The sequence below is a fragment of the Leptidea sinapis genome, chromosome 38 (assembly GCF_905404315.1).
Source record: "Leptidea sinapis chromosome 38, ilLepSina1.1, whole genome shotgun sequence".
In the NCBI taxonomy this organism is placed as follows: Eukaryota; Metazoa; Arthropoda; class Insecta; order Lepidoptera; family Pieridae; genus Leptidea; species Leptidea sinapis.
In genome coordinates, this window is record NC_066302.1 from 6,314,191 (window position 1) to 6,340,408 (window position 26,218).

Below are 26,218 nucleotides of genomic sequence, written 5' to 3' on the forward strand. Positions count from 1 at the left end.
ACCATTCTTGCGTTCACACTGTGTTGCAAACAAGTTTTTATACAAGTATAAAACACATATTTTGCGATCACATATAGATCTGAGACATGTTTGATACAGTCTGATACATTAACAGCGTTCATTCCAACATAAAACATTTATGTTTTTAACAAGTATTGTTAATTTTATTGAAATTTATGTATAATACTTATTAAAAACATAGGAGGTGTATTAAATAAATTTTTAGTTATTTGATACTTTTCAGTTCTTGAAGTCGGTTTTTTTAAACGTAGTTTATTTTTATTTTTTAGTGTCCGTTAATAATAATATATAATCAACCTGAAATTAATAAAAACTCCTAAAAAAGCTGTATACAAAAAACATATCATCAACGTACACAAAAATTTTCATAAAAAATGTTCATAAAATTAAAACTTCTGTGTCAAACTATGTAAAAAATATATTTATGGGACGAAATGGCATCTATTTCGCAACGAACCAAAAAAAGAATTACGTAAATCGGATCATAAATCTCAAATTAATCGGTGTACATACATAAAAAAAATCTGATCAATTTGAAAACCTCCTCCTTTTGGAAGTCGGTTAAATATGATCACGACCAGTACTTGCGTGATTTTCTTGAATTTCATTCTGTATGATATACAAGTATACTGCACCCATGAAGCAAAGTTCCACAGTACCTTCACTTTCTATTGTCTGTGCCAGTAGTCAATTGTGTTGTCAAATTCATTATCTCTGCACTGATATGTCTTAAACAAGCTTAGCAACAAGCCTACAACAAGTATAAAACATGAGATCATATACATGCAGACAACTAATAGGTGTGAAATAATTTCATTAGACAAGTTTCATACAAATTTTGTCTACGACAAGTTTTATGTTTTTGTATTTTGAAAACATTGCATACAACTTGTATTTGTAATTTGTATGAAACTTATCAAATACGTGTATAATTCCTTGGTGTAAACGAGTGTTTAGAGTAAAAGTGTTCTGTGACTGTAGGCTCGACTCTCGTAATCCAAAAAAAAAATCGACTCTCGCCACAGAGTACTTTTGTATACAATTCTAAATAACATTATACTACTTATTAATTATTTTTTTTAACGGTGGCCATTTCTCAAATTGTCATTTTTTTAGCAAAACTTGAAACTGGCGGATGCATGGTATGTGCGAGCCAAAATCTCCATTAAAAAAGTAGTTATTACAATAAATAAGGCGACGACGTATAATCCGGCTAAGTTTGAAAGCGAACAGTTGCTTACGTACCTACCTAGGTATTGGATTTCAGCTATGTCTCTTTTTTTTTTACAAGATTATAGCCGTCATCTGTCAATCTATCAATGACTGCACGTATCTATAATATATATAACTATATTCTATAATATTATTAAATTATAGTGTACCTAATGGCTAATACCTATGGGCTATAGCCTAATGCCTATGTCCTATTCTGAAACTTATAAAGTTTCAATTCAAGTTTGTGGAATGTGGAGTAACTTGGAACACAAAGAATAATTAATATATTTTGCGTTGTACTGACTACAAGACTAGTACTTAAACCTTTTTAAATGCGATAAAAAATATTATGGCAAATTTAAAAATCACTGAGCAGTTTTCAGGGATCTGTAAAGAACTTCTTAATATTTTAACTCAAAAAGAATCTAATTCAGACCACCTTAATTTAATGATTGATGAATTAAATTCGAAGCCCTATAATGGTTTTATATTTGTGAAAGAACATGTATGTCCCTATTGTAAAATATATGTTTTGAAGTACCCATGTGAAAGTAGGCAGTACTTACAAGTTTTTCACATTTTTCAGGATGCAACTGTATTGATCGAGTCATTATGCACGTTTATTAAACCATCTGAAATAACCCTTTCTGCAAAAGCATCTCATTTAATGAATAATATTATAAATAAACAGAATCTCAAATTTAGATATGAAGTTATTCACAAAGTAATACTTTGGCATTCTTGTTGTTTGAAAGTATGCTCACCCATTATTTTACTAGATATTCTTCACAATATGCATTGTATTCTGCAAGGATATTCCAGCTTCACAAGCAAAGCTGGAATAGAGGTATGGTTAACACACATATTTTTAACAGTTTCTAATGAATCATTCTCTGTGGATTTTAATTTGAATGAGAGAGTAACTCGCCTGGTTGTAAATTGAACCAAACCATGGAATGCTCACAGAATTTGACACATATGTGTCACACCATACCTATTGGACAGATTATTGCCAATGTAAAAGGCTTGCTTGACTCTTAGCTCGCACATACTGTACCCAGCAGATTTTCCAACATTTATGGGGCTAAAATAAGATAGGGCTGATCAAATAACCTTCTGCAGATACATCTCAGTCTGCACTAGTCCCCTTTACATTGACATCTGCCTACCTGTAGAACTCAGAGACACCACCTTACCATATTACATATCATCAGATACCTGGGTATGCATTAAGACTGCTGCTCGACATGGAAAAACCATATCAAGAATAAACAAGACGAACCCGACATTAAATTTTAACTATTGCTCAAAACTATCTTGATGGACGGCATGCAATTGTGGGGTAGTGCAAATAATACAGACATCACTGAGATTGACAACAAATAACTGTTCTCAGTATCATTTTACAAGCCAAATGCTCCTTGGTCCATCATTTATTTTTTATAGGATAATGTAGTAGTCTTGACTGGTGTCATAACATAATATATTTAACTCAAATTAGAACTAATTTACCTTACCGAAGGTAGAAAAAATCTAAGCTTGGGAAAGACATATTATTGATTACCTGTCTGAAATTATCTATGCCTTGAAGTTTGAAAACTCTTGTCATGTACACATAGCAACTCTTCAACATACATTATAGAGGTGGCGAATATAAACATATTTTTTTTTCAGTTTTTTATTGATTTAATTGGTAAAAAGGGACTGCTTCTGAAATTTCTTGACTTGCTTGAAGAGATTAATACAGACACATGTTTAAGTATTCATCTTATGACACTTAAAGTCATGCTATGCTTAATAACAGCTTATGAAGAGGATAAGTTTGAGGGACATATCAGTACAATAAAAGAAACAAAAGAAAATGTATCAAAAATAATTCTGGCATATCTTTTTAAGACATCACCCAAGGTATCAGATGAATTTAAATACTGTAAAGTAAGTAACTTTTTCATTTTTCTTATTACATGATAAATCAATAGAACTAAGAAAATTTATTGAAGTAGGCGTTACTTTGCGGAAATCCATAAATATACAAATAATAATAATAATAATAATAATAATAATAAATGATTTAAGTTTTCTTTCTGGCACGAGACTCGTAGCCACTAGAGTCTCGTGCCAGATTTTGGCGAGACAACATATCCTGATGATGCCTTGTGTAGAGGCCATACACATGTCGAATTTTTCAAAAACAAATTTTGGCAGAATTAACACTAAAGAAAACTTTGTATCATTTGTATCAATAGAACTAGACAATACTTCAAACTGACCAACACTTTAAAAATCTATAGGGTACAGGTCTGGCCACTTTTGATTAGTCCATTGTAGGTGTATCTTACTCCAACCAGCCCAGGCTGTCCCAGAAGTCTAGCAGCCATTTCAGACTGCTGCAGGCATTAGGAAGAGGTATTGGAAATCTGAGGATTTCCGCGTAATGTCTGGCCATGCTTTTGCATTCTGTAAGCATGCATTATGGCATTCTTCCGCCTCCATCCAAACTGCAAAAAGGGTTATGTGTCACATCTATGGTAAATAGATGCTTGTTAAAGGCACTGCAGTCCTTTCCGGTCTCGGGAGTGTTTTAGAACAGCTGTTCGGCTTTCCTGCTATTGAATTCCATCTATGCACCACATGCTACAAACTTAAATGTTATTGTCACCATCCGCTTGGTTGTCCCTTTTTTATCTGTGTCATTTTAGCTCCTTTAATATTTAAAAAGTAAAACTTTAATGGGTGCTCGAGCGATTTAAATCCACTAGGCCATGGTTTGCAGTCCAACATCATTACTGGGTAACATCCCCATATACTGGGTAGCCGAGAAGTTGACGTCAAAAGCTAAAATTTGAATTTGGCTCATTTTATAGGCCAATGTTCTGGGAAGTTTTTAAAAATATTAAGAAGCCATAGGCGCACCATTTTTTTTGATACCTTGAACATTTTCATGAATTTAGCTGGAGCAGTTATCTTCAACTTATGACTCAATTCTAAACTAGTTCCGCATTGTCTAAACTATTCAAAGTTTCTTATGTGGTTATTGCAACTGAAGTTAATAATTATAAACAATAAAATTAACTAAAAGTGTTCAAAAAAATTAGGAAAAAGTCCTAAACCACAATTAGGTGAAAAAAGTGGATAAAAGGGGAAAAAATGATTATCTCCTAAACTACGCAAAATTGTAGATTCAGGCTTTCAAATTTTAGCTTTGGACGTCAACTTCTCGGCCACCCTGTATATCATTGTCACCATGTGGGTTATATAACATTTTGGTAAGCAAATCAAAGACAGGTTGAATCATTTGTATTTAATAGAGATAAATAATACTCATAATCAATTTTAAATATTTTTTTTTTAATTTCCTGTCGGTACAATTATTTTATTCTTGCAGGTTGTAATTTCAGCATTTGCAGTACTTACCTTCATATGTTTCACTCAACAAAACATAAAAATATTGTTGCCAGAGACTATTGGTATATGCAGATATTTCATGTTATACGGATTGAGACCAAATAATTGCAAGCCGGAAAAAATTATGCCTTCACAGCAAACTGTAGCAATAGCGCCAGTTAAGACAATTCCTAAGGGCGGAAAGGTACGCCAAATATTTTATATTAAATATTTATTGTTATATTCTATTCTTTCTAGTGGCTTCTGTGGAAGGGGCACCACAACTCGCCAATGTCACGTTTCAGTAGACCACCAAGCTTAGAGTGTGTCATTCCGGTTCCCAGAATGAAAACAGATTTATTTTAGATTATAATGGACAAACACTGATAATATTACATTATATAAAACATTTATTGCGTTAGTTATAACTTAATATTATTTTGTTTAATATATTTACATAAAATATTTATAAAAGGAGTGAAAACGAAGGTGAGGAGGCATAACACAGACGGGAAGTGCTTCAAATAGTAAATAGAATATTCAATTTGTTTTTAATGATAATAATTATGTTTGACTGTATTCACAGATTTGAGAAACCATCTTACTCAGTTTGTTAAAATTTCTGGTCTTAATTTTTTATTAATCTGCGAATGAAGTCATACTTATTTTTTTAATCATAGTCTGTCCCTGTTTACATATAGCCATGTCGTTCACTTTTCGCTGATTGCACGCATTTGAGTTCACGTTTATAATGTTTCTATGCAACTATTATAAACGCTTCCTTTAGCCCGCGAAATTTTTTGGGTTAAATTCGTATTGCTTATAATATGGAACTTATATATAAGTAAAGCTTATAAGGATTCCGTATTTTTGCCCGAGGACATAGGAAACCATATCCATATTATTATATAGTGGCCGGCGTTATACAACTATAATTTTTATATGGGCCATCCTGGATTTCAAAAATGCTAGGTGCATTTTTGAATTATGTTGTCTACTACCCAGAGAAGAAAACCTTTGAAACGACATCTGTATTGACGTAATCATAATTCAGGGGCAATTTTGAATTTGATATATAATCCCAAATTCATAAAATTTGGGGATGGTTATAAAATTATAGACACGCGTCAGAACACGTGACCTGATCAAAAATGATGTTTCTGAGAAGAAAACTTTTTAATGTAAATTATTGTAATAGTTCTGAAGTGTAAAATATTTTTATGTAATATAAGTTGTTATTTTTGTGTACGATAGCGCAATAAATGAATATTGTATTTAACCACATAAATGCTAGAACTTTATACTTACTGATAAATAAAGCAATTAGTGCGAATTTTTTCCCTAATCATTCCAAAATATTAAAAAATGCACAACGTTAATATTCAAGTTTTCACTTCTTCCAGTACCTACTCCCAGAGTGCAACCCGTACTTTTTTTAGAAGTACTGTACCTGTAATGTAGGTAGCTTTAGGTTCATCAGTTGTAACTATCTACAATAATTGGTGTGTATAGTTGATAAATATTGGTATCGGAAGACGCAATGTTGGACAAAAGATGGACCTACGATCTGGTCAAGATCGACGGAATACGTTGGATGAGGGCAGCGCAGGACCGATCGTCGTGGAAACCTTTGGGGGAGGCCTTTGTCCAGCAGTGGACGTCTCCGGCTGATGATGGTGATAAGCGAGTTAAAGTTAGTACGTGCGACAGGTCACTAGTCAGTCACATATAGCTCTGGTGTGGAACACTCGACTTTTATTTAATAACCCTCGTAAATTATTATGATGAACTCAGAAAGATTGTTGTTTAAGGTAATAACGACCTTTTACGTTATTACGATACGATACTTATAAGATCTATATGGGTTGTGCCTATAATGCCCAAATTTAGCACATAGTGGTATTTTTTAAGTTGGTTTGTTCCTACAAGACGAAATAGTTGTTCCAGATTAAGTTAAATAGTATACTTACACTTGAGATATAAATGAGAAATAACACAAACACTTAATTATCATTACAGAAACAGAAGCAAAGAAAACAAAGGAATAGTGCCATTGATAGTCTCAAAAAAGAAATTCCTGTTTCTGATCGCAGTTTAATGAAGGATGTGGAGAGTTTTGAAAATGGCTTTGATTACCAACCGGCCAGCAAGAACTATTTGGAGCCCCCAAAAGCTAACAATTTTTGGGTCGTTACAAGTGATTCTGACATGTCTGACGCGGAGAGCAACAGAGACGCAAAGTTGATCGCTCTGCAATCAAGAGTGAGACAGAGTGCTGCAAATCTCCTCCTAGTAATTATAAAGGTACATCCTATTATCCTATTAATATTATAAATGTGAAAGTTTGTATGTCTGGATGTATGTTTGAACTTCTTTAACGCAAAAACTACTGAATGGATTTTGATGAAACTTTGCAATAATATAGCTTACACACCAGAATAAGATATAGGCTATAATTTATAAAAATATTGTGCGAATTATCTATATGTATTATATATTATGTATATGTCTGTTTGTAATATTGAAATAACCGTTTTTTACTCAATGTATATTATGAATATATGTATACAGTACATACACCAAAATAACATTTTTTACAATTTTTGTCTGTCTGTCTGTTTGTTCCGGCTAATCCGGCGACTTTTATTGGCAGGTAGCTGATGTAATAAGGAGTAACTTAGGCTACGTTTATTTTAGAAAAATAAAGTAATGTTGCAATGTCCAAGAAACGGTCTAACTCTAAAAATAATCTTTATGGCAAAACAACGTTTGCCGGGCTAGTGTGTTTATATTTTGTATGTATCTAATATGGGTAAATAGTTTGTTGTTCGTTTTAGCAGGCGTGTGTCATGTGCGTGTCTGTAGGTTAGATACGAAATAGTAAATTATTGCAAAGGCCGGGAAATAGGCAGGTCGAGTATGAGTTTGAAGGCCGACCCGTAGGCGAAGACTTCTCTAAATAAGAGACAGGCAATAGCCAATTCCCGCCGAGGCATATGCTTTTCTCAAAAGAATGCAGGGAAATAAAACACACTTTTCATATTATACATTAAATTTAATTTACCTTTGATTTCTCTGGAAGCAGGTTTTCTATTGCCAATTTGGGTTCTGATCCTAAACCTGATCCAGTACAATCAATCTCCATTTCAGTCTCTGAACCATTGGAACTCATTTTAATTATTATTAAAGTTATATTTATTAAGTAGGTATGTAAATAAGAAATCAAGACGAATTTTCAGCTTTGCCGCCATTTTTTTTAATCATCTGTGCCGACAGGCAAACGCATTTATGGCTATACAGTTACGTAAACGCAATTTGTACTAAGCAAAGAGACTATGGTATGCCAAGAATGACAAAAGAGATCCGATCAAAGAGTATTTAATAACCCCAGCACGCCGTTTCATACAACATTGCAGGAGCGTTGTCATGTTCCAAATTCAAAAACGCTCCTGCAATGGATTTGATTTTCTTTGTCCGAATATTCGATATTTTGCGTGTTCTCTTTTCGAAAATAATGACAATATATCCATGCATGTTTGAGAAAATATACCTTCCGGTGCGCCAAAACTCCGCCGGAGTCGTTTATCAATAACTCATTGTAAACCGCGTATATCTTTTATTCTACTCATATCATTGACGTACAATAAACAACTAGACTCACTATCACGGTCGAAAATTGTCGGAAGCAAAACTCTGTCCACGCGTCTATTAGGCAGATTTTCCGTTCAGTTGTGTTTTGACCGTGGTTTAAATACAACGCCTCGAAACTTAAAAAGGATGGAGTGTCGTATTTCGGGTAAGTGCCCCTTTAAATATACAAAATAATGAAACTAACTTGACGTATTTAATCATTTTGCTAAATAATTTCATTTAATTGCTAAAACACACAGCGCCGACGAAAGTGGTTGGAAATGTGCGAAAGAGACGGACGTTTCGCAATCTCTTCAATAATTGATTCTTATGAGCGTATACAACTATATATATAGTATGGACTTTGAACATTACTACCAATGTTGTTTGCATATGTGTTTATCATGGGACGTACATATTTTACTTTCTTGATAAAAAATACATAAATGCATAAGAGGCATTTATTTTCTCAAAATTAATTAGTTTAGAATAATTTTATGTAATTTCTAATACTACTACTGCTTCGGAAACAAATGGCGCTTTGAGGGAGAAGATGCGGCGCAAATAACTCTCCCAGCATTCTTGATTTTGCGCTCTTTTTAACAAATTTTACAATATTTTACTATCCAAATGTTTTAAGTTTTCATAAGTGTTAATTCTGCCAAAATTTGTCTGTCCGTCGAGGCTGTCTCGTGCCAGATTGGTGAGTCAACAGGTACTGAAGTTGCCTCGTGCAGCAGGCGAAACACATGTCGAATTGTTTAAAGACAAATATTGGCGGAATTAACACTTAAGAAAAAAAAAAGATTTGGATGATTATGGATTTCCGCAAAGTAAATTTTCCTAATATTGTACTATTATTGTTATTGCTATAACATAATTATAATCTAGTCCCAGGCTTTCCGATCACCTAGATAGTCAGCTGTGGAGTAGTAGGATTTACGACAGAGCCATTTTATAATAAAACATTTAAATTTATTTATAGATAATGCCAGAACAGTGGCTGGGAATTTATTTATAAAATTGTATACATTTACCCTTAAATCTATATTATGTATCTTATGAAGCCTACTAAAATAAGTTACAAGCAATCCCTTATTTCTAGTGTTATAATAATATTTATAATTGACTGCGCGTTTCATAGAATCGTGTGAATCGCTTTTTTCTTAGTCTTTTGTTATGGACCGACTATGTCTTAAATTTGAATTTGGAATAAACTTTTTTATGCAGCACAACACTTCATAAATGTGCCAGTAATATTTTAAACTGATTAAATTCTCTTTGGTATTGTACTTTGTAAAGCGACGGAACAAATTAAAACCGCCCGTTTTTATTTCAAACTAGTTGACCCGACAGACGTTGTTCTGTATATATATACTAATATTATAAAGAGGAAAGATTTGATTGTTTGTTTGTTTGCATTTAATAGGCTCCGCAACTACTGAACCGATTTGAATAATTCTTTCATTGGTGGGAAGCTACATTATCCCCGAGTGTTATAGGCTATATAACATTTTCAAAAAAAATTAGGCATCCCTACTAAAAGTCCAGTAATGTAACCCAAGGTGTAAAAATACGTACGCGAACGACGTCGCGGGGTATCAGCTAGTAATAAATAAAATAATGTTTTTTATTAATTTGTCAATAATATATCATAACATCAAGAATTATTTCGTAAAATATGCTCCCTGTTGTTGTAATGAAATTGTTTTACAGCAGAAATGTCAAACCGTGTGTCAATAAATTCTCTCATATGTCCATACAAAAGAAATATCGGACGACGGAGGACACATCAAAGGAAAACAAAATTGTTGTTTTTATTTAATTCCGAAAACTTTCATATTTATTCACCTTTTAAACCTTCCCTGGACTTCCACAAATAATTCAAGACCAAAATTAGCCAAATCGGTCCAGCCGTTCTCGAGTTTTAGCGAGACTAACGAACAGCAATTCATTTTTATATATATAGATGAGCTTATATTTTGTATATGTAATCCTTAGTTAAGTCGAGTTTGCTTTCATAATTTGGTCATAGTATATTTACTCTAATCTTTTAGTTCGGGTAGCTATCACTCAAGTATTTGGCCACGGCCACGAGGCATCTTCAGCAGCTTCTGATTCGACAAACACCTGAACTATCTTTAACTAGTTTTACATAATTTCATCCGGTTACACACCGTTCCTTGTGAAAAAAAAAATATTTATTGATATTTTCAGATAAAAGAAAAAAGAGAAATTGTTGCATATTGGTGGGCTCTTTTGCCAAACACTCCAACTGTCCCCGGGATCTTCAGCTGGCGTGAAGAAGATTATTCAAAGCAGACTTTAGCTTATTGTGTTATTAACGACCGAATAGCAAGCAGCAGAGTTAGCGCTCTAAGTGTCATATTGGCTCTGCTCTCAGGTTCCAAGATGTATCTGGGACAGGCAGAAATTTGGTAATATTTTATGGACTTTTTAAAAAGTTTTTTTTTTTTTATGGAATAGGAGGACAAACGAGCGTACGGGTCACCTGGTGTTAAGTGATCACCGCCGCCCACATTCTCTTGCAACACCAGAGGAATCACAAGAGCGTTGCCGGCCTTTAAGGAAGGTGTACGCGCTTTTTTTGAAGGTACCCATGTCGTATCGTCCCGGAAACACCGCACAAGGAAGCTCATTCCACAGCTTCGTAGTACGAGGAAGAAAGCTCCTTGAAAACCGCACTGTGGAGGACCGCCACACATCCAGATGGTGGGGATGATATCCTAACTTGTGGCGTGTCGTGCGAAGGTGGAATTCGGCGGCAGGAATCAGGTTAAACAGCTCTTCGGAACACTCCCCGTGATAAATGCGGTAGAAGACACACAATGAAGCGACGTCTATACGCAACGCTAAGTGATCCAGCCGTTCACAGAGCGCTAGGTCCCCTAGATGTGCGTCTGCTCTGCTGTGTGAGATTATACATTCGTATAAAAATGTATTGCGTATCAAAAGGCTGTATGTTAATTTAGCACTAACTTTTAAATATAAGTATAAATTATTGAACGCGATTTTTTTTTTAAATTAACAATTTTTCTTGTTTCTCTCCTGCCGTTGAATTCCACCGTCGTACCCACTATACACCCCAAACTCAAATATAATCCTCATCATCTATGGACGCACAATAAATAACTAAACTCCCAATCGCCTATTAAAAGGTCGTCAAAAAATGTCCGAGCGGTGTTGTATATACGTATACATAAACATATACAGATAACATTGAAATATTCACTCAAATTAATTCCATATTTGTGGCAGTAATCTTCAAAATTATTGTATAGGCTCATAGAAGCTCGACGCGAACACGAGGCAAGAACATTTTGTTTTAGCAAATGAAATGTAATTATTTAGAAAGATGATCATAATCGTCAAGTTAGTTTCATAATTTTGTTTATTTAAAGGGGCACTTACCTGATATACGATATACGATGACTCCATCCTTTTTATGTTTGGATGTGCTGTTATTTGGATAGTTATTCATTGAACACTTAGTCATTGCGCGGCGTTGTGTTCAAAGCGCGGTCGAACAACAACTGACCAAAAGCTTTACCTAATAGACTCGTAGGCAGAGTTTTGCTTCGATTCAATTGTTGAGTGTGATAGTGAGTCTAGTTTTTTATTGTACGTCAATCTGGATGTAAGCCGTTACCGGATGGTATTTCTTACTCCTTATTACTATTACTTATGACGTATTACCAAATTGTGGAATGAACGTTTTTCCAAGTCGATGCGACAGGGGTTAAGTTAAAAGAAGCGCTCTCTCGTAGTAATATTAGCAACTGTCTCAATGTTCTCTTTCTCTCGTGAATGCTGTGGTGTCAGAGTGTATGAATGGTTTTTTTATGAGTCGAGCAGGACTTTCAGCTGATGGTAATTCACGCCCTGCCCAATGCAGTGCCTATCAGGATTCGTGAAAAACCCAAAAATTCTGAGCGGCACCACACTTGCGCTCGTCACCTTGAGACATAAGATATCAAGTCTCATTTGCCCAGTAATTTCACTAGCTACGGCGCCCTTCAGACCGAAACACAGTAATGCTTACACATTACGCTTCACGGCAGAGATAGGCGCCGTTGTAGTATCAATAATCTAGCCGGCATTCTGTACAAAGGAGCCTCCCACTGGTAATATACTCCTTTTTGGTCTTTCTATCTTATAAAGAAATATTGCTCAATAAGAATGAATGAAAGCAACACATAATCTCATGTTTTTCTTTGATACATTGTACTTTTTATTAGTAACATTAAAATGTTATTTTTCAGTAAAAAGGTGAATGCATCATTTATACCATTTTCGGTGTCTCTGGGCTTCGTGGTGAGCCGAATGCATGATTTATTAAACCACTTATTAAATATAAATTCGTCTGTAGTTGAGTCTATAGTGACGCTGAAATGTTGCGCGGCGCTGGTGCAAGCCACGCCCTACACTAAAATGGACCGAGGACTCGCTATGGACCTGGTGGGGAGGATGAGAAGGTTTTTGGTGCACAGAGGTTTGTTCTAGTATTATGACATTCATTGTGTTCGATATTAGGAATGGACTGTAGATTATTATTATCGCCACACAGCATCCACCGGTGCACGGCACTACAGGAACCCACGTGGTTCAACAATCGAGGGTCGGCCAAGAACGTCACGGACGGTACCTTCTCGTACGGCCGTTGCCAGCGGAAGAGAAGTTGTGTTGGCTTATGAGTAGCGTCCACACATACGTCACGCAATTGTCTCGCCTAGCGCCATCTGTATGCTGCCGGTATCAACTTAGGGTTGAAGTGGAGTAGCGATAGATGGCACCTTAGCAAGTTCGATCTTCACAGTTGAAGTTAACTGGCACTTTACTAAACAATATACAATGCAAAGACTGAACACATTGAATCTCACACTTTAAGTAAAATACTTACATCAAGGCCGGCAATGCCCCTGTGATTTCTCTGGTGTTGCTAGAGAGTGTGGGCGCTACTCATAAATTAAATTAAATAAATTTCGTACTCGTTTCTCGCCAGTTTCTCGTCATAGACTAATACAGACTAAGAAGAATCATGATCATGCCTGTCAAACCTACTCTTAATTTGAAATATTTTAATGACAAGATAGACAAAGCTTTGGAAATCAAAAATAAAAATCTGTGACTGTATTGCTAGCATTTACCACCACTTTTAGGTATAGGTACTGCATGTGCAAATGCGATGCATACAAAAAATACCAGTGAATGTTATTTCTACAATAAAACAATAAATTCGTCGAATCCATACAAAAATAATCATAATAAATGAGAGTTTTAGATATTAGTGATTTTCAAAGTTTTTTTTTGTGAAAACGCAGGTGTTTAAAATTATTTTAATCATCAAATAATCTATCAATTAAAATAAAAGTATAAAAGACCACTTCCGGACATGTCCGTTTTGGCTGACTCTGTTACTCCTGGTTGTCTGTTAGTTAAAGTTTTTTGCTTAACCGGTACTATTCATTTAGAATTAATTATTATATCTATTTTATTATCACTTAAATGCGAGATTAACATTTGATGGCAATAATGCAAGAAATTTAATTACTAACGAAATGATGTAAGTTGTAATAATATAAATTTTTTGTGCAAAATCTCGTTGTTTCTGGAAGGTTTTATAAATGATCCGTATAGATTTTTTCTTATGAGAATAAGGGACGAGACGAGCAGGACGTTCATCTCAGATGGTAATTGATAGGCCCTACCCATAGCAATGCAGTCCGTTCAGGATTCTTGAAAAACCCAAAAATCCTGAGCGGCACTACAATTACGCTCGTCACCTTGAGACATAAGATGTTAAGTTTCATTTGCCCAGTAATTTCACTACCTACTGGCGCCCTTCAGACCCAAAACAGTAATGCTTACACATTACTGCTTACGGCAGAAATAGGCGCCGTTGTGGTACCTGTAATGTTCCTCGTTTGCTCACGAGTGAAAAAACTAATCTTTATTATGTAGTACTACACCCGGACACGTCCGCATGCAACCAATAGCCGATTAGAACTGGCCTTCCGCTGTACTGTGCATTCCTTATATAGCACTCAACGTCACAGGGTTAATGTCAGTGTCGATGTCGTGACAGTGACAATTATAGTTAACACATACTCTGTTAAGACTAGATGTCAGTACACTACAGTACCCATAATCTAGCCGGCTTCCTGTACAAAGGAGCCTCCTACTGGTGAGATGATATTTAATCCCTGTTTTAGATAAATCGGTGCAAGTAGCAGCATTAATAGCTATGGGATGTGTTTTATCAATTGATCCAAAGGTTGACGAAGTGCTTCAGTCAATACAAAAGGACACAGCTAAAGAAACAAAGTCGAACAAGGAAAGTGAAACACCAAATGATGACTGTGATGATTTTGAAGAAGGATATTCGGATGATGAAGTCTTCACTATGACCGAATTGTCGCAAGAACAGGCAAAATTCCGCTTTAATACCTGGATATTGGATATTTGTTTCAGGAATCTTGGTTGGATTTGTGAAGAGAAAAAAATGGTTGTAAGTATGAATTTTTAAAGAATGAAAGATATATTAACTTGTCTCCTAGATTGTTTGTTAGTGTACCACGACACAGAAAAACTAGCGGAAGTGGCATGTGGGCGTTACCCTGTCGCCACTATTGTGTACAAATGTACCTACTCGAGGCTCATGTCATGACCATTTTATTTTTTTTATGGAAAAGGAGGAAAAGCTAGCGTACGGGTCACCTAGTGTTCAGTGATCACCGCTGCCCACATTCTCTTGCAACACCAGTGGAATCACAGGAGCGTTGTGCGCGAAGGATGGGGTACGCGGATGTCGTATCGTCCCGGAAACACCGCACAAGGTAGTTCATTCCACAGCTTTGTTGTACGAGAATAGTTCATTGTAGTATGTGAAATAATGCTCCTTGAAAACCGCACTGAGGAAGACCGCCACACATCCAGATGGTGGGGAAGATATCCTAACTTGTGGCGTGTCTTCTTCGTTTCGTTCCTGACCTTTTGTGTTCAGCTAAATAAATTAATAACTATTACTTATCATTATTTTCTTTCGTCAGAAATGCAGCCCATCCACAATACCAGTGATGTTGGAGTCACTTCAAGTGTTATCAGCGATCGCCTATCATCACTTAGCTGAAGTTTTGAAGCCAAACATAATGCAGGTGGCCGACATACTCTGCGAGATCTTAGGGCACGACCACCAGGATGTTGTACTCCACACTGTTAAACTGATAAGTGTTATTGGAGATGCTATCCAGAAGTTAGGTCTGTATATCCAATACTAATCACAGACGTTTGCATAATAAACCAGTGGGATGCACCTTTGCACAGGATGCCGGCTAGATTATGGGCACCACAACGACGCCTATTTCTGCCGTGAAGCAGTAATGTGTAAACTTTACTGTGTTTCGGTCTGAAGGGCGCCGTAGCTAGTGAAATTGCAAATGAGACTTAACATCTTGTCTCAAGGTGACGAGCGCAATTGTAGTGCCGCTCAGAATTTTTGGGTTTTTTAGGAATCCTAAGCGGCACTGCATTGTAAGGGGCGGGGCGTATCAATTACCATTAGCAGAACGTCCTGTTCGTCTCGTCCCGTATTTTCATAAAAATAATAATAATAATAAAGTTCTTACAAATTGACGAACACGACATTTCACCCTACACATAAATTTAACACACCACACGCTGCATTTACTTGGTTTCGACCCATAAATGCAGACAAACCAGCGAAAGGCTGAGAAAAATTATAAAAATAAATAATAATAAAACAAAAACAGAAGGGAAAACAAAAAATTACACACCAAAAACGCTTATAAAACTAATAAATTGATATGAGTACCTACTTTCAATGTAATTTTAGTGAAAAAAAAAAATTCAATTGTAGCTATATACGAGTGATGTGAAAATGGGTACCGCTAGTCGTTCACAGAGCACCGGGTCCCCGACAATTCGAGCTGCTCTGCGTTGCACGCGGTCAAATGGATCGAGCTGATACTGGGGTGCGCCCGACCAGAGATGACAGCAATACTCTATAATATGTGGCCGGACCTGCGCTTTGTACAGCGCTAGAATGTGGACCGGCTTGAAGTATTGCCGTGCTCTATTTATGACGCCCAGTTTCTTCGAAGCCAATTTGGCTTTGCTCTCCAGATGGCCGCGAAATTGGCAATTGCTCGAGATATCGAGACCCAGAATTCCGATACTAGGCGAGGCTGTAAGAGAAGTGTTGTCGAAGAGCGGTGATACGACAAATGGTTTTTTTTTGTGGTAAACGCGCAAACTTGAGTCTTCTGGGGGTTAAAATGGACAAGGTTCAATTTACCCCATTCTGCGACCTTCTCAAGAGAGGACTCGATAGAAGACACCAGTTTCTCCCGGCACTGGTCGACGATTTCCCGAGAGAGACCTGCATAGCCCGTATATATTGCATCGCCCGTGCTGTCGTCTGCATTGCTATGCTGTGTGCTATGGAGATAGCACACATCTTTGGTTCACTCCAGTATTCACGGGCTTGGGATTCGAGCAATGACCGTCGATTACAACCTGAATGCTGCGCACAGTGAGGAAGCAGGAGGTGCACTGGCATAAGCTCTCGGGAAGCCCAAATGATGGAATTTTTGCGAGAAGCGCCTTGTGCCATACACGATCAAAGGCCTTCGCTATATCCAGGCTAACTGCCAGGCCTTCCCCCTTGCTTACGATAGCCGCCGCCCATCTTTGTGTTAGGTATACCAGAAGATCACCTTCCGATCGACCATGGCGAAAGCCGTACTGTCGGTCGTTGATCAACTGGTGACCCTCTACGTATACCAAGAGCTGGCGGTTTATTATGCTCTCCATGATTTTGGTGAGCAGGGAGGTAATAGCTATAGGCCTGTAGTTTACTGGATCCGAACTGTCACCTTTTTTTTTGGATCGGATGGACAAGGGCTGACTTCCATTAGTCAGAGACTACGCCTTTTGTATATGAGTGCCAGAATAAACGCGTTAGCACCGGCGTCAACTCAGGGGCACACGTTGTAAGCACGATTGGAGAAATGCCATCCGGCCCGCTCGACTTCCTGACGTCCAACGGAAACAGAGCTCGCCTAACAGTTTTCTGTCTGAACTGTACTTCAGGCATAGAGCTCTGACACCGCGGGATGGTCGGCTGTTGGAGGCAAAAAGAGCGCACACTCTTTTGCCGTATGGGCCAGGGTGTCCTCATTCCTCATGTGCAACGGCGGCAGGGACGGCTGGTTGAAGTTACCAAGTGCAGCTTTCGACCACGACCAGAACTTGCGTGTTCCGGTCGGGTAACTGGAAAGCTGCTCGCCGATTTTGACGACGTGCTTAGATTTCGCACGGGCGATTTGCCGCTTAAAAAATCTGGAGGCACGGTTATATTTCCTCTTCAGAACTTTGCAGTTCGGATCCTTTGAGCCCAGCACTGCAACCCAAGTTCGATACGCCTGTTTCTTGCAGTCAGATGCTGCTTTAACTTACGCATCGAACCAGGGCTGTGATCTGCCACCGATCGGTACTACAGAGCTTGGTATAAAAATATCTATGCCCTGCAGCAGTATCACATCGGCTACTGCAACGGCGCAGGCACTAGGATCATCCGAAGGGAAACAAACCCTGCCCCAAGGGTAGGATGCAAAAAAGGAACGCATCTTATCCCAATCTGCTGACTTGTAGTGCCAAACGCGGCGGGTCGCTGGTGGTCTGCGACGTTGGCTTCGGATAGGCACTACACTCCTGACCAGACAATGGTCGGACGTTTCGAGAGGGGCGCCGACAGAGACCTGGTTTTTGTAGTTACGTTTTGACTTTTGTTAATAGTTCTGTATCGCTATGTACTGCCTGAATAATAAATACTTATTTTACATAACTCAGATTCTTTTCATGATTTTCCATCTTAATAATAATAATCAGCATCACAACACAACACCTAAACATCAATCTATAATACTGAACAAATAAATCGTAGTTTATTTATTAATATTAATATCCTAGTGTTGCTTGTTATGCACACCGTACACAAAGCGACGATGTGACGTCATCGACGTTAGGTCCAGAGATAATATAACTGACGCCTGCCATCATTTGTGTCCGTGCATGTTATATTTAGAACTTTTGTCTTTTTACAGATGACCCTGATTTTTGTCATTTATAACGAGTGCTATATTTTTTTTTTAATTACAGAAAGATCGAACTCCGCGCCACCTCTGAACCACTGCGTGTACATGTGGGAGAAACTGTTGACTCCTTTGTCGTTAGTTCTGCAGAACCACGAGAGTTCTCCGTCCAAGGGTGTGGTCTGCGACTGTATTGCTAACATAGGGGAGAACTCCTTCAAACAACTGCCGGTAACTATCTTAATTATTAGTTTACTTTCTTTTTCTTGTTTGACTTACTCGTATAAGCCTTTCAGTTTTTGACATTTGAGTATTTTTGTTGCGCCACTGTGCATATATTGTACTTAATTGAAATGATTTGTAAAACAATTAAAATGTAAATCTTAATTTGAAAAAAGAGTGGCAATGACTTTCTTGCTACTTCTTCTCATTAGCTCAACCCTTTACGAAGTAGCGGTAAATTCAGTAAGAAAAAATATTTTAATTTTTTGACATTCATAAGTGTCATTTCTACATGAATAAAGTGATTTTGAATTTAAATTTGAATTTATGTTGATACGGCACAGCTGAGTTTTCATTTCACCTAGTATCTAGTGTTAAAGAGATTCAGATACTGAGCGCGATAAAATAAAGTGTTTTTTTACATAAATAGTTTTATATTTCCTTATGTGATCTGTTCGTTGCACCGGAACTTTATAAATGTACTTACACTCGACTAAATTGATTTATGACCCACTTTGCTGATAATTCCTTTAAAACCATAAAAACAGTAAGATTTTTATATTTGGACGACAATGATTGTGTGACAACTGTCATCTATACTAATATTATAAAGAGGAAAGATTTGATTGTTTGTTTGTTTGTTTGTTTGCATTGAATAGGCTCCGCAACTACTGAATCGATTTGAATAATTCTTTCATTGTTGGAAAGCTACATTATCCCCGAGTGCTATAGGCTATATTACATTTTCAAAAAATTAGGGATCCCTACTAAAAGTCCAGTAATGTAACTCAAGGTGTAAAAATACGTATGCGAACGACGTTGCGGGGTATCAGCTAGTATCTAATAAAATGATAACAGGTACTTAGGAAATGTATGTTTAACGGCCGTTCCCAATATACTATGTACAGATAGAGATAAATTACTACCTTCTACTGTCAGTAATTAGCTGTCAATAATCTGAAGCTGTCCCAATATACCCGATAACGACCCTAAGTGAATTACGCCCAACTTGTTTATAATGACTAGGAAAATGACAACATTAGCGGACACGGCAAGACAGCCGTCAAAAAACTGCCAATATCTACGTAACCTTACACAAAAACACCAGAGAGATTTCTTTACCGGGTGTAGTTTTATTTGCTCGTACCATCTGAGCCAACCGTCCGAGTGACGCATCGACTTTAGATCTTGGTATGTCTTGTTCAACTCTCAGGTTGTGGACGACCCATATTATATTCGGTACTGGTATTCATATTACGATGATATTTTTTTAATGAAAATTAGAGACAAGACGAGCAGGACGTTCAGCTGATGGTAATTGATACGCCCTGCCTATTACAATGCAGTGCTGCTCAGGATGCTTGAAAAACCCCAAAAATTCTGAATGGCACTACAAGTGCGCGTCCCCTTGAGATATAAGATGTTAAGTCTCATTTGCGCAGTAATTTCACTAGCTACGGCGCCCTTCAGACCGAAACACAGTAATGCTTACACATTACTGCTTCACGGCAGAAATAGGCGCCGTTGTGGTACCCATAATGTAGCCGGCATTCTGTGCAAAGCAGTTTCCCACTGGTAAATATGTTTTACAGGATCGCTTGCAAAGAGTGTGTTGTGCATTGCTGATGGGCTTATGCAGTGACGAGGAGTCGAGTGTGCGAGCTGCCGCAGTACGGGCACTGGCTATGACTGTCATGTACCGAACGTTGAGAGAGGTATGACGACAAACTCGATAGATAAATATATGTATATGAATGCAAATGTATTTTGATAACCTATTTCTTTATTACTGCATTCCCTCTTCGCTTAGTAGTCTTCTTCTAAGGAGTCTTCTAAGGAGTTCTTATATGCTATACTAAGCTAGAGGTCCCGGGTTCGAATCCCGGTAGGTGCAAGCATTTATATGATGAATATGGATGTTTGTTTCCGAGTCATGGATGTTTAAATGTATTTATGTATGTTTATATGAATTTATGTATGTTTAAGTTAGTATATTGTATTAAATATATCGTTGTATTGTAAACCATAACACAGGCTATATATGCTTAACTTGGGGCAAGATAATTTGTGTAAAAAGTGTGTCAATATTATATTACATGCGGTTGTCTGCCTACCCAAGGTTTAGCGTAAGGTAAAACCTTGGTAAAACTAACTGGGTGGGTATTTAATGGAAGTTTGGTTATAGAATAACAGAAGCAAATCAAACTAAATTAATTATAACACTAGTGCTATATAATTTTAATTTAGGTTTTTATTGCGGTAGGCTATGCCTATTTGCCTATATTGAATGCACGCCCCTGGCCGCGCGTAGTATTATTTCGACACCTACACGTGGAGTGACACAGGCCTCGCTTCGGTGGAAATGGATCAAGCGAAGAGGAAAGGAGATTTCAAATTTTTCTATGGAATTGTGCCGCATCGAGCGATCAAGCGGCGCGGCAGAATGGAGATGAGTGGAGGCAGGCGTGATGACGTCTTCTTTTGTTGACATAATTTGACTCATTTCGAGCTCACATCTCCGCTATGTACAGCCCACATCTCCGCTATGCACAGCTCACATCTCCTCTCCGCTTTGGTTGAAAAAACCTGACTTCTTCGCGGCTTATCTCCTTTCGTCTCCTCTACTCTCTTTGGTGGATACTGGACCTAATGCCAAATTAAAGCGTATTTACATGCTTCGATTATATATTTTCAAAATTGGTACCCAACAAAACTTTGAAAAAAATTCATTCGAACACGTTCAAATCAGTTCCGTTAAATACGATTCGAAATTTGAAGCTTAGATGGCAGAAAGAGAAGAATTCGAAAAATCAGCAAAATTTGTGATGTTTTACGTGTAGATCTAGGAGAAATATTTTTAAAACAAAGATCATGAAATAATCGCGATGGGAAACGTCCAAAAAAGTTTGAAGGTGTCAAGCTTTGTTGAAACGATTTTATGCGCTTCGTTTTCATTCAAAGTGTTGAGACGGTTCAAATCACATTCGACTCAGCAGATGATCAACTAAAATCGAATCAAAAACTAACAATATTTACAACCTTTCTATTGAAGTGATAGTTTTTTACATAAGTTCTATTACATATTAAATATTGTTTTGGATTTCTTTTATGACCGTAAGCAACGAGACAAGCAGGACGTTAAGCTGATGGTAATTGATACATTACAATTCATTGTCGTTTTGGATCCTTGAAAAACTCAAAAATTCTGAGCGGCATCACAATAATTCCGGTCGTCACCTTGAGACATAAGTTAAGTCTCATTTGCCCAGTAACTTCATTTACGGTGCCCTTTAGACCGAAAAACAATAATGCTATACGGTAACTCTGAAGTTTGCATAAGCACATCGGCGGCATCTCCCCAAGATGAGGCTAGTTAGAATTTTAATTATAGCGGTTACTTTTCTCAGCTACCGTCATTTACACATTCATTTTGGTCGTGTTAAGTGCAGTTATTTCGCAGGACATGTGCTTCGTAAGTGACTGTGGCGAAAATATCCTGAGAGCGTTGGCTGAGCCCAGCATTCATGTGCGGAGCAAGGCGGCCTGGGCGCTCGGGAACCTCAGCGACGCACTTGTTATCAACATGTACGTATATACAAATAAATTTTGAAAAACAAAATTTTATGAACGATGCGGGATTCGAACCCACGACCTCCGGCGTTCCGTGCCGGTGCTCTAACCAACTGAGCTAACCGTTCGAGTACCGCTTCGTTATAAAATGCAGTTTGCTTTGTTCAACTCTCAGGTTGTGGCTTCATCTACAGGATCTACTTTACAGTTGATAAACTGCTCAACCCCAATATTTTGCATATTAGGAAATTGACTTGAGATGCCGCTCTTGTAAATCTAAACAATATGTTATGTTTGGGAAATACAGAAACGATAAAAAAATACTACGTTTTAAAAAATTCGTCTTCAGAAACGTAAAAGTTTACAATAACGTAATTATTTTTTTATTTAATACATCTCTTATGCAAACCTCATTTAAATAAAATCTTACCTATTGTACACGGTTTAAGTCTTTTTATTTATGAAGATATGGAACGAGACGAGAAAGACGTTAAGCTGATGGTAATTGATACACCCCGCCAATTACAATGCAGTGCCGCTCAGGATTCTTGAAAAACCCAAAAAATTCTGAGCCGCACTACAACTGCGCTCGTCACCTTGAGACATATGATGTTAAGTCTCATTCGCCCAGTAATTTCACTAGCTACGGCGCCCTTCAGACTGAAACACAGTAATCCTTGCACATTACTGCTTCCCGGCAGAAATTGGCGCCGTTGTGGTACCCATCCTACTACACAGCCGTTGTGGTAATCTAGCCGGCATCCTGTGCAAAGGAGTCTCCCACTGGTATCTGTAATACCTCTGGTGTTGCAGGAGAATGTGAGAGGCGGCCTCACTTATAACCAGGTGACCCGTTTCTCCATCTCTTCCACTAAAAAACAAAAACCAACAGTCGACTCGCTTATTGACTTAGATACCTAAATAAATTTTATGTTTATTGTTTATGTTGGTTCAACCAGCGAATACACCACCTAGTATTATCCAAAAAAAGTTCGGCCTATATAAAATAGCCTAAGAGATCGTAGCCTAAAAAAGGTATTTTTACTGAAAATTTATATCATTATTTAATAAAGAACTTTTCAAAATTCGACTTAAAATACAACTTATTTACTATTACGGACAAATAGCGTAAGGTTCACTTGTTACGTAATCACCGCCGCACCACATTTTCTTGTAACATCAGAGGAATCACAGGGCCTTTTAGAAAGGTGTACGCGATTTATGAAGAAATATTGAATTGAACGCATTTATCAATAATTTGCTTACAGAGAGAGATATTGGTCTATCTTTTTGTTGGTAATTTTAAAATACACACACCCACACCTTATTAGTGTTACGTAGGTAGGTACCTTATTTTTTTAGAATTGTATAACACGAGATGAGCAGGACATTCATCTGATGGTGATTCTGAGTGGCACTACAATTGTGCTCGTACCTACTTAGTGATTATAGATATGGAAGAGCGGGATCTTGTGATACAGTTTTTTTTATTTAAAAGGAGCTTCCAACCAATTATATTATATAATACTTCTGGTACAAAAAAAGAAATTTGAATTTGAATATGATGTATTTAACTACTGTCTGTTCGTTACTGTATATTTCAGATAATACAAGACCGGTTAACATATAAATAACACTGTTATTTTGTAAAGGAAACATTTTATTTACTTATTTATTTATTTATTCAAGGTCCACCAACACAGGATACACATGACAATTCATAAAATTGTTACATAAAGTGCAAAATTCGCGTTCCTGCAACTACAGGTGAACACATCATGCACATAAACATACAAACAATTTAGTTATTAATTATATAAAAGTAAATTGAAGTTCTGTAACGCTAACATGTCAAAACAATATAACAAAAAAGATAAATTTATTCCACTTCAATATAATCACTAAAATACAATCTATATATATATATATATATATATATATATATATATATATATATAAATGAATTGCTGTTCGTTAGTCTCGCTCTAGTCTCTAGTTCGTAAAACTCGACAACGGCTGGACCGATTTGGCTTAATTTGGTCTTGAATTATTTGTGGAAGACCAGACAAGGTTTTAAAGGTGATTTTCCAACTTTATTTTAGCTCAAATAACATTTGAAAACAATTTTTTATGAACGATGAATCTTAACTTTTGTCATAAGAAATAAAGATTTTTACAAGTACTACGTGCTTATTCATGTGTGTACGCGGACGAAGTCGCGGGTATCAGCTTGTATAGGTACAATATATTTTGTCAATGCATTCTTCGCAATAATGAGAACAAAATTCAATTCAGTGAACATATCCACGGAACCAAAAATGTCGCGGACAAGTCGCGGGCGTACGCTCATATATCAATAAAAGTAATGATTACGAAAATAAAACATTCTAACTTACAATATACTAGCGTAGAGTTGACCTGACATGGACGGCGCTTAGATGACAATTTAGATGAGTCAATGTGTGAGTTAGTTAGTGGTTGGTGCTAGTTTAATATTCATAATACTAGGGAGTTATTCAATGTATTAAAATGTCAAATGTGGCTGACGTTTACGACCTGTCAATCAATAGTTATTTATGCAACTGTTGTGTAATAAGAGCTATTAAAACACGAATGTGGGTTTATTTACACTTGTTTGGATGATGTAATGGTTATTACGACATTGGGTGTTTTAATGTTGGTAATATCTAACTGTTTCAGAATCTTTAATAGAGGATTTAAAGCATGGGTGTAGATAAAATCGTTTACAGTACCAGTACCCACTACTACCAGTACTTTTACAATAGATTCGTTCCTTTTCTACCTTGATGTATCTTCGTTAAGGCTATGGTCTTCTATTTTATGCCGTACGCGGCGTTTGGCGTTACCGTCAACGTCTAATTCCGTGGCTTCCAACATCTGGACGCAACGCACAGCGTCGGCGGTCAATACGTCTGGCGAGTTTTTTCCCAACATTGATGCTTATAAATATTGTTTTTATGATTCTTGTCACTTTTATCATACGATGCATTACGAGATTGTACTGATTCAATCAACAACTCGTTTTTTCCTCTATCAAACCTCAACATTTTGTGTGACGCGAGCGACGACCTTCACGCTGCAATGGTTCGAAATGACTAGAGACGCGGCGCACAGTGTTCGGATGCCACGTACGGCGTCAACACGCCAGCGTCGACGTGTGAAAGAGACCACAACAGTACATTTATATAGTAAGCATTGTGACGCAGCATACGGCGTAAAATGCCCTTCTTTCTCGCACACTAGTATTTTATGTAATCTATTCTAACAATCTTTATATATAGATTTTTTGTGTGCGTGTGTATGTCACTGAACTCCTCCTTGACGACTGGACCGATTTTGATGAAATTTTTTGTGTGAGTTCAAGGGGATTCGAAGATGGTTTAGATTCAAAATTGAACTACCTCCTAAACGGCTGGACCGATTTTCATGATTTTTTTGTTTGTTTCAGTTAATTTGAGATTGCTTTAGATTCTCAATTCCGTCCATATAATATAATTCTCCTGCTCATGTGTATGTTAGTGAACTGCTCCTAACGGCTAGACCGATTTGTCAAATTTAAGACGTGTGTACAGGACAACGTCTGTTGGGTCCACTGGTAGTAAATAAGTTTTCACAACGATAATAATTCAATTTTGGGACATAATGGTAGTTACAAAGCCAATAACAAAAATAACGCGCCTCAGTCCCGCACAATGAAGAATAATGTGCTGACGCGTAATTGTAATTTGAATTCGTTTTTAAAATTTTAAAATGTATCCGTAGATTAGTTGATACATTCAAGTGTAACTGTAAAACTATCACAGTGTACCAGTTGGAGCCAGAACAGTCGTGAACTGAGATAACATTACAGGGACGAACCAGACTTGGAGACTATTGATGATGACCTGGTGCTGCGTCTGTTGGAGGCCAGCGTCCACGCCGCCGCTGATAACGATAAGGTGCTCTACAGACTTATTATTTGTATTATTGAGGACAAAGACATCCCAAAAATAATAATAGAGATATCGTCAAATAGGAATTTC

At 37.1% G+C, this 26,218-nt stretch overlaps 1 protein-coding gene across 1 annotated transcript in view; it reads left to right on the plus strand.

Moving 5' to 3' along the window:
• The first annotated feature begins 1,416 nt into the window (after positions 1-1,416).
• Positions 1,417-26,218, plus strand: part of LOC126975826 (HEAT repeat-containing protein 6) — a 36,445-nt gene continuing 11,643 nt past the window's right edge. Inside the window, exons 1-13 of the mRNA XM_050823856.1 lie at positions 1,417-1,741; positions 1,823-2,083; positions 2,911-3,171; positions 4,622-4,825; positions 6,640-6,924; positions 10,468-10,688; positions 12,534-12,763; positions 14,484-14,779; positions 15,321-15,528; positions 18,451-18,614; positions 20,198-20,320; positions 22,066-22,190; positions 26,047-26,134. Of these exons, the coding sequence (XP_050679813.1) occupies positions 1,586-1,741; positions 1,823-2,083; positions 2,911-3,171; positions 4,622-4,825; positions 6,640-6,924; positions 10,468-10,688; positions 12,534-12,763; positions 14,484-14,779; positions 15,321-15,528; positions 18,451-18,614; positions 20,198-20,320; positions 22,066-22,190; positions 26,047-26,134 (2,622 nt within the window). The 5' untranslated portion in view covers positions 1,417-1,585. The remainder of the gene's footprint in view (positions 1,742-1,822; positions 2,084-2,910; positions 3,172-4,621; positions 4,826-6,639; positions 6,925-10,467; positions 10,689-12,533; positions 12,764-14,483; positions 14,780-15,320; positions 15,529-18,450; positions 18,615-20,197; positions 20,321-22,065; positions 22,191-26,046; positions 26,135-26,218) is intronic.